General features: G+C 40.5%; 1 protein-coding gene across 3 annotated transcripts; it reads right to left on the bottom strand.

Annotated features, from left to right (window-relative positions):
* Positions 1-453: 453 nt before the first annotated feature.
* Positions 454-10,566, bottom strand: LOC127600949 (retinoic acid receptor beta-like). 3 transcript variants are annotated; one of them, XM_052065885.1, is made up of 8 exons: positions 10,270-10,566; positions 9,170-9,324; positions 7,161-7,302; positions 4,552-4,727; positions 3,325-3,501; positions 1,900-2,104; positions 1,300-1,458; positions 454-1,023 (listed from the first exon to the last, which is right to left on the bottom strand). In XM_052065885.1, the coding sequence occupies exons 1-8, from the start codon at positions 10,439-10,441 to the stop codon at positions 884-886; spliced, it is 1,326 nt and encodes a 441-aa protein (XP_051921845.1). In that variant the 5' UTR covers positions 10,442-10,566; the 3' UTR covers positions 454-883. The 3 variants fall into 3 exon arrangements, with proteins under 3 accessions (XP_051921845.1, XP_051921847.1, XP_051921848.1); XM_052065887.1 differs by having other exon boundaries at positions 1,900-2,068; XM_052065888.1 differs by having other exon boundaries at positions 1,900-1,966.
* Between the last annotated feature and the right edge of the window lie 1,852 nt (positions 10,567-12,418).

Here is a 12,418-nt window from a genome sequence, read left to right as displayed (position 1 = left end):
GTGCAACAGGCGACCCCCCTGCAACAGAAAAGTAGTGCCTTGGCGTCCTCTTTTCCAAAATAAAATACATCATTCAATTTTTGTAATTCACTTGCTGAAATCTGACTTTTTTAACCTTTGTTTTCATGTTTAGTTGCTGTTAGGATTATGCACAAGGCTCTTGGGAGCAAAAAAATATTTACATATCAGAAAAAGTTTAGAAGTCGCTGAGAGCTCTCGTTCTAAGTTAGTGACATGACGTGAACGGTGCCGTGTGTGATTAACACGTGTTTCCGCTCACGTGCAGGTTCATGGGTCCGCGTGGCAAGTCAATTATGAACTCGCCTCTGAATCTTTTTTGACCCTTTATGGAAAAATCAAATTACACATGGACACTATTCAGCTTTTCCAATCATGCGGCGTACAAACAAGTGACTAGTATTCGAATGGAATGTAAAAAAAAAAAAATCCTAAAATGTACAGGTACATTCTTATCACTTGTCAAATGTAAACTTCACAAAAAAAAGTGAAGATGGTCTTTTTTTTTTTTGTCTTCATGACCCAATTGCAAGTGCTCATTCTTGGGACACCAATCAAAACGTAGCATTGTGTCGAGCCCCGCCCTTTTTTGATGGCGCCCAAAAGTGTCACAGAGCAGATTTTATACTTGCTACTCTGTGGAAACTGGAGTTTAGTACCCAAAGGAATGGGACCGTAATACTGCTTCTTTCGCTCGTGACCATTTTGGACCTTTTTAATGCCTGTAAAAGGTGCAAAGTGTCCAGAAGCTAACCCTGACATTTAACATGAGGTAAAATAGATCCATGAGCTGTATGAGCAATATAAATACATACGGAAAATCTTAGAAAAGGTTAGCTTTTTTTCTTGTTGTTTCCTGAGATGGTCAAGTTGACGAGCTCATCCCTCGACCGTCCGAGAGTTGGCTATCGTCTTTGTTTTCCGGGACCTCGTCCAGCATCTCCTGAATCAGAGGTGGCATGGCGCCTGGGATTTCCATCTTCAGTGTGACCACACGCTCAGCTCCTGGGGGGGAAAAAAAAAAAAAAAAACCACGGATCTCTCTTTAACCCTTTCAGGGACAGCGTTTACTACAATCGACTTTGATATCAAGGATACTTAAGGCATTTGAGCATTTACTGATGATTAAGGGTATGCGCTGTAACGTCATACAATTAGGCCAAAGGTGGTCGGTCCTAATAGTGGGAAACTGTAATTGGCCCCAAAAAAAGGGACTTCCTGTAAGTGGTCCCTGGAGCCAAAAGTTTCAAGAAGCCGTTTCAAGCAGCATTTTTTGGGCACCTTTTGCGCTGATGTTGCGCAAGTCTGTTATCTTCATGAGCGCCCTGGGGAACAGGAGTTGTGCACTGGGTCGACGTTTTCGCGAGTAGATTTTCAGTGCCTCCAGCAGAGGCTCCTGTAGAACCTCCACCTTGGACGGCTCCTTCAGGTCCTGCCGATCTGCAAAACAAAACAAAAAAGCATAAATGGGTCATTTGAATTTGTGAGGACTTGTGTTTGCGCTGTGTTTTAATATGTTGCTGCTCCAAGTAGTAGAGTAGCAGTTATTTGTTGAGGAAGACAGTAACATTTATGCTAATTTCCATTAGCGCATCTATGGCGTTTCTTATTATATGTTAGCGTTAAGCTAGATGACTTTTGTTAAACAAAACGACATGACTTGATTGAATGTGTTTTTTGTTTGTTTCTTTATGTGTTAGTTTTGGACCATATCCTCCATGTGTTTGACTAAGCAACACCAGAGTTTAAGCTCGATAAATCAATTTTTGAGCAAATTGAAATCAAACCATTGTTATATAATTTTGGGGACTTTTTTTTTCTTAAATTTTAATAATACCGTTGGACGAAGGTTGCAAATGTATTGACAAGAGCATGCGGTACCCCCGGAGACGAGGCAGATGGCGCTGAGGAGTCCGCTCTCGACATCATCCATCTCCAGAGGCACCATCTGTCCAGCGAAGGTGAAAACCGGATCTGTGAGCGGCCCAAAGCCGGCATTGTGGATCTGAGTTCGCGTTAGGGTCAGGCCGTCCGAGAAGGTCATGGTGTCCTTGTCGGGTGTGTAGCGAGCACAAATCCTCAGAATCTCAACAGCCGGGAGACAACAAACTTAACACAAAAACTGAAAGGGATTCTACTGAAGTTCTTTATTTTGTTCCTTGGAACTTTTTATATTTTGTGATACAATCCGATATGTGCCTGCATATCCAAAATTTACAGATGGCGCCAAAGCACTTCTTTCCTCTTAGGCAGAGCCTTGCCACCTTCTTGTTTGGTATTTTAGAAAGCGCACAAAAACAGTAAATGCGTGAGTTGTTACGTGAGCGGTGGTTCCCTCCCCCCCAAAAAATACAACCAGGTAAACTTGCGACTGTTGAATCACAAACAGGTGGATTTTGATGAAAAAAAAAATATTCGTCTATTGCTCACCTCAATACCAAATTCAAGAGAAATATCATTTCCCCCCTTCAAAAAAAGAACCAAGTTGCACCCACCAAATTTTAAAGTTAATATTAATTCAACTCATGTTTATATAAAAAAAGGGCAATTTGATTTTGATGTGTATCCAAAGAACAAAAACTATCCATCTGTCTCGTGTCCATTTTCATAAAAATCCATCAACAATTTTTTGACCTATGCTATGTTCATAATATTTTAAAAAATCTCATTTTGCCTTCTACGAAAATGTTATCAATCCTTTCATAAGTTTCCAAGTTATAAAAAAAAGCTAACTAGTTTTAACATTCAATCACATTTCATTATGGTTCTTGACTCATTTGTCTATTCAATCAAATTTTGGTTTCACTTGAATCCAATGTCCAAAATCCATTCAGTTGGATATATTTGTCTACAGCTTCAATGTTTTGACTTTTGTCCTCAGTATTAAAACGATCCAAATTGGATGTTGACCAAATATTTTCTTTTTAGTTTCACCCAAAATGTCATCAAGATTTATTAGCAACCTTTTGACTTGTTTCTATTAGAAAGTGCAATCTTGTTCAAATTTACACACTAAATCGTATCAAATGAGAATATTTTGACTTTCTGTCAAAAAAACAAAATTAACCCAATGTCATTTTTCAAATATATCCAGTGTACAATAACAATACATTTTTCTCTAGTTTGCTGCCAAATTTATTCCCGATCCACAATTTTTTTTGTCTACTTTTATGGAAGCAACTCATGTTCATACTATTAAATGCAATGGATTCAGGTTCCTCCACCAAATTTCATCCAAAATCCAACTTTTCAACTTTTTTTGTGATATGACGCGCCATTTGGTTGAAGTAGAAAATAGTTTCTCACCAGCATGTCCAGGCAGGCGGCCCTAAGCAGGGTGATCTGGTCGGCCATGTGGAGGCTGGTAAACCCGGGCACCCTCTTGGCAAACTCGACCACCTTGACGATGCACCTGGTGGCCAGCTCGCTGAACTTGTCCCAAAGACCCAAGTCCAACCGGATCCTCTGCTCAGAGCTGGACTTCTACATGGAGAGGAAGACAAGAGTCCCTTATTGCCTCCTCATATTCACTCAAACCGACGGTCAATACTATAGGACAACGAAACAGGACAGCGTACAACTTTCATCATCAATATTTCTGTAATAACATGACAAAAGCATACAGAGTCAATAAAATACGTCATACTCACCCAAGATGAAGATTACGAAATGTATAAGTATGTGTAGATCGCTCAAGACGTACTTTGCTAGTTGATCAGTTTTGCTCGGACCAACCAATCATGACAATGCAAAAAATATTACGGATGAGGCATGGGTTTGGGACAACTGGGAACAAAAATCAATTAAAAAAACAAGATGTCATAGAACACTAAAAGTACTTATTTCTTCTCAGAAACTGAGTCGCGACTGCTGCGCTCTCTTGTTTTGTGACGTAACGTCAGCCAAAACAAACTGAGGCCAGCTATGCTATTTAGCTAGTTAGCCAGCTCAGGAGCGAGTTGGCTAACTCGTGAACGATTACCTTTATGTACATAAAAGGTAAATCTCGTAGCTGGTTGTAAACATTTATTCACAGTAATAAATTCATGTTACCTTGAATTCATTGAAGAGTGACTGGCGGCACGTTGATAAATATATTGTATTTGAAGTATTGCTTCCTATGGCAGCCACTCTTGGGAAGTACATTTTGCATATCCTTCCTCTTCCTAACTTTTTGGACGCAAGATGAAAAGTTTTGGCAGTTTTTGAAGCCGTGACGTGTTAAAATCACAGTACACCTCGAAACCGGTCCCGAGCCCCTGCCCATCGAGGACAAATTTAAAATCCGATTGGTTAAACAAACAGCCCCATGGCTAATATATTTCAAATAATATGGGTTAGGACTACTGATTGTGAAGGTCCTAGGCAGGTGGTAACACAGAGGCTGAAATGTTCATAATTCCCTACTGATTCCACAGGCTGGTAGCAAAGCACAACTTTTGTTTAAATTAAGCTCCTCAACTTAATTCAACGTAGGTACAAAGATGCCACAAGATGGCGCCAAAACACCGCATTTATTCCGCCAACACTCACTGTGGTGTATTGTCCGAGTTGGCGCAGAGGTGGGAACGTGTCCCTGTGTGCCCTGCAGATCTTCTCCACGATGGCGTCCAGCTCGGCCGTCATCTCGTACGTGTCGCCGATGGCCATCTTTGGAACCTCGTCCTCCTTCTTGGCCTTCTTCTGACTCGTTCTGTCATTCCTCACCGCTGAAGCCAGCAACGTGTCAACATGCCAAATGTTAATTGTTTTTCATTCATCCATCCATTTTCTAATCCCCTTATCATATCCCAGCCCCAGCTGTCTTTGGGACACCTTGAAATGATCGCCAGCCAATCGCTGGGCACACATAAGACGGAAAACCATTCGCGCTCACAATCACATCTCGGGATGATTCAATTAACCTGTTTTTGGAACGTGAGAGGATACCAGAGTACCCAGAGAAAACCCACACAGGCACAGGGAGAATATGCAAACTACACATAGGCTGCAGCCATAATCGAACCCTGCACCTCTGCACTCTGAGGCGGACGTGCTCACCAGATATACACCGTGCCGCCTGATGTAAAGTTTTTTTGGTATTTTTTTTTAATGTAAATTAATTATGTTGACATAAAAAATTATAATTTAATGCTAAATTCTTCCACTTTCATGTTGAATTTTAAGGGGTCCTTGAATTAGCCATTTTAGTATAAAAAGTGCAACTGTTTAGTTTAATGCTAATGTAAAAAAACTATTAATGTTAATTGTAATTCTAAATTTTAATGCTAGTTTTTTTTATGTCAAATGTTAAGGTAAAATGTTAATGACAATCTTCATTGTAAATGTTGAAGCTTTTGAAGATTCATTTTTTCAATTGTAATTCCAAATGTTAAATTTTCCAGTAAATGTTTTGTAACTCAAATGCATTCATAAACCTCAAACACATGTTTAATCCTCAAACAGTTTTAGTTTTTTTCAATCCTTAAACATTTGTCACTCAAGCAAGTCAAACATTTGTCACTCCAACATGTTTGAGATTCAAACACATTTGTCACTCTTAACTGTAAACATCATTTGAACTCAAAGACATTTGTGACAAAGCTGGTTTTTAACCCTCAAACATGTATAGAACACAAACACTTGACTCAAACAGAGCAGCAACCCAAAGACACTTTGTTTTTAAAAGTCAAACCCATTTGTAACGCAAACCCATTTCCCCACGTTGTCCCACTGACTGAGGCACATGTACGTGGATGCTATTACGCAACAGGCCACGCTGCCCTACTTCTTCTTGTTCTCCTCTTTCCGAGTGTAAAGAGTCCAATGTGAGGAGCTCATGTTACGTCCTTATTCCATCTTCCTGCATGTGTCTGCGAGTGTGTGTGTGTGTGTGTGTGTGTGTGTGTGCGTGCACCATGTGACGCTGCCCTTACGTAATGTACCACAGCCTGCCCACCTCCGTGACATGTGGCCACGGCTTGACCAATGACAGAGCCTACCTGCTACATAATTCACACACACATGCGGCCGCTGGGCTATGTGGGTCACTAACACGTATTTGCAGGCACATGCGCTGACATTTTTGGGGGGGACAGGTGCTCAAGTAAAAAAAATAAATAAATAAAAAAAAATAAAAAAGGCCAGTCAACACCAATATGTGATATAATTGTCGGTAGCAGTGATGGGAGGGCATTTGGTTAACATGGCAAAAAAAAAAAAAAAAAAAATCCACACGCAGACACACATGCACTGATTAATTCAGCATTATAACAACCAATATGCCACGGTGGCGCGCCCACACAGTCACACGCAATATTATAGCAAATACATGCCATGGCAGCCATACGCACACGTTCAACGTTAAAAAAAAACAACAACAAAAAAAAAACCATACTTCTTTTATTCCACATCACGCGATGGGAAAATTAAGCACATGATTTAGCCTTTGGGGAGTTGACACGGCACACTACAACATCAAGAAGAGCAAAACAAGGCCTTGAAACCACGGATTTCATTCAGTCAGACAAAAACCATGTAGCTATAGGCTAAGTGTTATCCTAGCGTAGATGCCGAATGAGTGTTGTCTAACACGATCCTGTTCCTTGCCCATATTCCAACTTCTATATTTTTGGGGGAGTGTTTAGTAAGGTTCAAAGTGGTCCAGTAGTCTCATGTTTCTAGAGGTGCAACAATGTTTTTCCCAATGAGCTGACACTCAAATTTGAATGAAAGCATTGGATATATTAAATCCACAGCCAGCCACTAAAGTACTTCACTGAATACATGCTTACTGTAAATACATCTAATAAGGTGATAACACAAGAAAGCCGGGGCAAATATTCAAGGCTTTCAAATCAGGTTTAGGGTTTCAAAGTTGCATTTGATGCTTTGGTTAGAGTTGAAAAGGTTTAAAATTAGAATTTAAAGCCGGGGGAAGGATTTCAAGTTAGGGTTAGCTTGTTTTAGGATCTCAGATTAGTCTCCCAAAATGGGGTTAGGGTTTTATATTAGGGCTTGAAGGCAAGATTAGGGCTTCGAGCCAGGTCAAGGGCTTCAAATTAGTTTTTTTAAATCAGGTTTTCAAAGTGGGATTTGAAGCCAAGGATGTTGTACTGGTGCTAATGCTAATGGTGGCCATCAAAGTGTGTGTTTGCACTTACATTGTTGGGACATGCCGACAGCCAAACACTTGTGTAGCCTGCAGTACTGACACGTGTTCCTGGTCACCTTGGTGATGACACACTTCCTGTCTCGCTGACACGTGTAAGACATTTTCTTCTGGACGCTGCGGCGAAAGAAACCCTGACCAAGGGAGAGGAATATTAGATGAGAAACAGCTCGCCCATTGCTAACCTAAATGCAGCAACTACAGTGTTGACCAAGAGTTGAAATCAAATTTAAATGACTTGGAACCCCAAAAATTGTGGACTTCACAAATCCTTCAACTCATTTCAGCATACTTCCCCGGTGCGCCAAAACTACTAAATGGTGGCAAACCACTACTTTTGTCAAAAAAAGTTCCTCAACTCACTTCAACATATGTCCTTGACACCAAGATGCAACAAAATGGCAGCAAGACACTGTTTTTTTGTGGAAATTAACCTCCTCAACTGACTTCCACATATTTCCTTTGCACCAAGGTGCCACAAAATGGCGGGAAGGCACCATTTTGGCCTGAATGAGACCCCTCAACTCACTTCAACATACTCCCTTGGCGAAAAAATGACACTAAACCACGGCAAGACACCGCTTTTGTTCAAATGAAGCACCTCAACTCACTTCAGTGTACTTTCTTGGCACCAAGATGCTCCAAAATGGCTGTAAGCCACTGCTTTTGACTAAACCAAGTTCCTCAACTCATGTCAGCATCCTTTCCTTGGGACCAAAATGGCACAAAATGTCAGCATGCTCATGGTTTTGTCTCCATGAAGTTACTCAACTCACTTCAGCATACTTCCTGTCACGTTGTGCCCGAGGCGATGAAAGATCGCCTCGTGCACAACAAAATAACGAGATGGATCCCAGGTAAAGCAGACACGAAAAGATCTTGTATGAACACAAAAAGTTTTTAATAACAAACAGAAAGAGCCCGACAGGGAAACAGTAACAAAAAACGCTGGTCAAATAAGGACCAGGGAAGAAATAAGGAAACAACCGAAAACGCTCGCTGAAAAAACAAAGTGCGAGGGAGAACTGATTAGGCAATGTAGATGTATACAAATTTAGTGACTAACGCGAAATAGCAAGAGTAACGGCCGCAAGGCGAGAAGCCAACGAGTAATCTTCAATAGAGGAATTAGCACGAGAGAACAATTTCACGGCGTGGAATTCTCCGGCAGTGAGTGGACTGCCGGAGCCTCTTAATAAAGGTAGATAATCAGCCCGAAAATACGGACAGGTGTGCAGTTGGCGGGGGAAAAACCCGCCACCTGCTGGCGGGGACGGGACGTGACACTTCCATGGCCCCAAGATGCCACAAAATGGCGCCAAGGGAACATAGCTCCAACACCAAATTCTGCAAATTGTAATCATTTGCGAATATGTGAAGAAAACACTGTCTTGTAGTGTTGGTGTCTTGGATGTGTGTCTTAAAGGGGTGTGGCCTAGTGTGTCCGGGTGTGAGTTGTGGCCTACAACAGCTCTTTGTGAGCCTTCACATCTTGTCTATTTCTCCAATCCGACGTAACAAGTAGCGACGTTTGACTCCATCCGACCAATCAAACGCAGCCAAATGGTCACATGAATGCACGCACGCAAAGTCCCCGCGGCCCCACACAGAACATTGTTCAAAGTGACTCATTTACGTGAAGTAACATTTGCAACTCACAATCAGAAGAGGCTCACGTTCAACCTCGGTTTACCTTGCACTTTACGAAAACGAACATGCGCTGCTGTCATGTGTGCGTGAAAATGTCCCACATTTCAGCCTACAAGATCTCCCACTTTGAACTTGAGAAAACTGTTCAACTGTTACTTAGTTATTGAGTAGTTTTTAGTTAATACTTGTTTACTCTCACTCAAGTAATTACCTGGAGAATGACTTTTTTTACTTTGATTTGAATCATATTATTCAGAAGTACCAGTGCTCTGAAATGAGTAACATTTTCAGCTACTATACCCACCTCTGATGTAAAGACAAGGTCTGTGTGTGAAGCGTTCCTTGACATACCTTGCAGCCCTCACAGGCGCTGACTCCGTAGTGGTACCCTGATGACTTGTCCTGGCAGATGAAGCAGGGTTTGTAGGTGCGAGGTGGCGGAGGGGAGGCGGCGCAGTTGCTCAACGCGTGCTCGCAACTGGGCAAGCTGCTGGGGTTTACCACGGCTGCAAAACAATGTTTCAAATTTGGCTTTCAAGCAAGTTAGGCGTTTGAATTTAAGGTGTTAAGCCCGGCCTGGGTTAGCGTTTCAAATCAGGATTTGGCCTTGCCTTGGTTCGTGGTTCAAGTTCGGGTTTTAATTTTAACGATATTAGCTCTTTTAAAATCGGCCAGAATTTGGACATTTCGGCTGTTTGTTTGTTTGTTTTTTTCTTTTACACATTAACACTACATTATAGGACCAAAAAATGCAGTTCACCCCCCCTCCCCCTGCCAAAAAAAAGAGACATTTGTGCTTATTTTTCTCTCTATTGTTGTCATGATTCGGTTTGGGACCAACAGGTGGCACTGTCGGGCTCCCACTGCAGCTGCACACCTGTTGGTCATTAGTGCTTTAAAACGATTCCCAGCCCAACCACTCATTGTCTGCTTGCAACTGTCATGTTTGTTTCTGTCATGGTTCTGTTCCTGTTAGTTTTTTTGCCACAGTCATGGTTTTGTTTTGATACATTGGATTAGTTTTGGTTGTTACTGTTAGCACTTTGTTTTGGATTCAGTTTTCTCCGTTTTATTAAATATAATTCGTCAAGTTCACCCTGCTCCTCCCTCCCGCCTGCTTTTTGGGGTCCACCACCACCTTGCTAGGTGACAATTGTATATACTGTATATACACACATTATATCAGAGAAAGTATTATTAAACAGTTAAACGTTCTGCCTGTGATTCATATTTTTGTTGTTGTAAGCTTGAAGCACTTCAAGTAGTGACAGCCAAGCAGACAGCAGACCGTCTGAATTTTCCAAACATTTCGCCTTTACACATTTCATGTCTTTCATTACGACGTAACATCATATCTTATTACTGCTTCAGCAGAAAATCAGGCCAGTGCGGTTCGTTCCCGTCAACACAGTTGCTCCATTCACGTCCGTTCCGCTTCGCGGTGTACTTACACTGCCAGTGTCCGGGGAAGAGCTCGGGATGTTCGGCCGCACTGCGCCGCTGCCCACGGCGGTTTTGCTCCGAGTGACGCTCCAGGCGACGCCGGCCTGTGCAGTCCGGGCTGCCGGCCGTCACCGCCGGCTCCGCGCTGCCGAACACCTGAAGGTCCATATAGTCGAACATCTTTTCGTCTTCTTTGTCTTATTGCTCGTCTTGTTGTTGCCAATTAGGTGGTTTTCTTTGTCGGCGTCAGCGCGTCGTGGAGCACAAGCAACAGAGTTTGTTGTCTTGAAGCAAAACCAAAAAAAGTTGGACGAGTCCACTCGAGGAGTTCAAGAAGAAGAAAAAGGAGTCAGTGAGCACTCGGCATGAACTCTGCGTGACCCGCCTCCGAGCTCTGACCTTCAAATGACCCACTGTGACGTCACGGCACGTTCGGCGAAGAGCTTTTGAATCCTTTTTCTTTCTTTCCGTGAGTGTCCTTTTTGTTTTTACTTAAAAAACACACACACATTAAGGAACTTTTACAAAAAACGACGAATACAACACTAAAACAATAAAAATGCAAACGTATCAGGCTTACCAGGAAAAATAGCAATACAGTATTTGAACTAAAATAATTCCGATGTAAAAAGAAAAAAATGTTTGCCTTTTTGCAGAAATATGACTTTTAATCTTGTTTTGAACGTGTTTCTCCTGTTACAATTTTTGTTTTTCAAAAAATTTCAAATACTTTTCTCCCCCCCTAAAAAATCTTAAAATTGATTTTGTTGTTGAAGTGTTACGTTATTTTTCCCTCTCAAAGTTCACGCTCATGAAAAAATTTAACTTCATAACTGTACAGCTGTACCATTTAAAAATATATATTTTCCTGTAATATTATGGAATTTGATCTTCTGACGTTATTCTATAAATACTTTATTGGATACTTTTACTATTTCCAAAAAAATGACTAAGAACATTTTCTTTCAATAATATATATACAGTGTATAAAAAAAATCTAAGAAATATTTAACCGTCAAAATACAGCTTTATCTCTCAACAATATGGCTTTATTCTTATCTTATTATTTTAAGTAGATGATCTTTAATTGTTGTTGAACCAATTAATGAATTAGTGTCGAAGCAGAAATCTATGTCTTTGCAATATTTGAATGCATTTGTTTCTTTTTCCTTGTTGAAATGCGTTTTTTTCTCTCATGACTTTGAATCACTTTGCTGTTGAATTATGTGATACAAATAACTTAGCCTTGCCTTTATTCTCATAAAATCTTTTCAAATGTCATAATTTTGACTTTTTGTGAATAAAACTATTCTCATTAAATTCATCTTTTTTTAATTGATATTGACTATTCTCACAGGATGACCAATTGTTTTCCTTTAAAAATATTACTCTTGAAAAAGTCCTCCAAATATCAATTTTTTGCCTCATAAAAATATGACCATTATCCCAACATTCTGCTTTCTGAAAACAAATATGACTTATGTTAATTTGTAAAAGAAAATCTAAAATAAATCCCAAATTTAAAAAATATGACTATTGTGATTTGTAAACAAAATAATTTTCTTTAAAAAAAATTATTGTAAAATTAAGCCTGCTTTTTCAACATCCTGAGCACATCACTTTGTTGCTCACCGTTGGCTTGCAGCTTGGCTTGTGAAAGCATAACAACTTTCCCCTTGCAGTGTGGAATAATTCCTCAATTCATCATTGTTAGCCAAAACAAAATAAAAGGTCATCTTTTCAGAGGCCAGTAGAGGATGGAAAGCATGTGACCTTTTTACACAATCAATAGCAGGGTTCGTTTGTCTTCATCCACAATGTCTCCTCTTCCCCATGCTTTGACTTTAACAGAGAAATATTTGCACTTGTGATGAGTCCTAATTGAATCTGTTGCAACATAAATAAAGTGGCTCATCTTTAAAATTGAATGAGAGGAGATGTGTTCTATTTCAAAATAAGAGACACAGGGAAAATGCAAATCGCACCCACATCACCGCGCAATGAAATAAAAACATTCTAATTATTTGCAATTTAGCATTGTTCATTGTCTGCTGGGATACCCGTTTCAAATTTAGTAGCGATTGTACAAAATCTGCAGAACAAACGTGTCTTTGAAGAATTGACCCAAGACTTCCTTTGTGTGTTTGGGCAGAGCTC

Source organism: Hippocampus zosterae, chromosome 5 (genome assembly GCF_025434085.1).
Source record: "Hippocampus zosterae strain Florida chromosome 5, ASM2543408v3, whole genome shotgun sequence".
In the NCBI taxonomy this organism is placed as follows: Eukaryota; Metazoa; Chordata; class Actinopteri; order Syngnathiformes; family Syngnathidae; genus Hippocampus; species Hippocampus zosterae.
This window is presented reverse-complemented; position numbering and strand designations above follow the sequence as displayed.

What these genes read in the sequence shown, in the direction of transcription:
- LOC127600949 (XM_052065885.1), bottom strand. Translation starts at nt 10,441, where the DNA reads ATGTTCGACTATATGGACCTTCAGGTGTTCGGCAGCGCGGAGCCGGCG. An exon ending in GCGCCTGTGAGGGCTGCAAG is followed by an intron (nt 7,303 to 9,169) that starts GTATGTCAAGGA and finishes TCCCTTGGTCAG; the next exon opens with GGTTTCTTTCGCCGCAGCGT. An exon ending in GCGCAACATCAGCGCAAAAG is followed by an intron (nt 1,024 to 1,299) that starts GTGCCCAAAAAA and finishes TTTCCCCCCCAG; the next exon opens with GAGCTGAGCGTGTGGTCACA.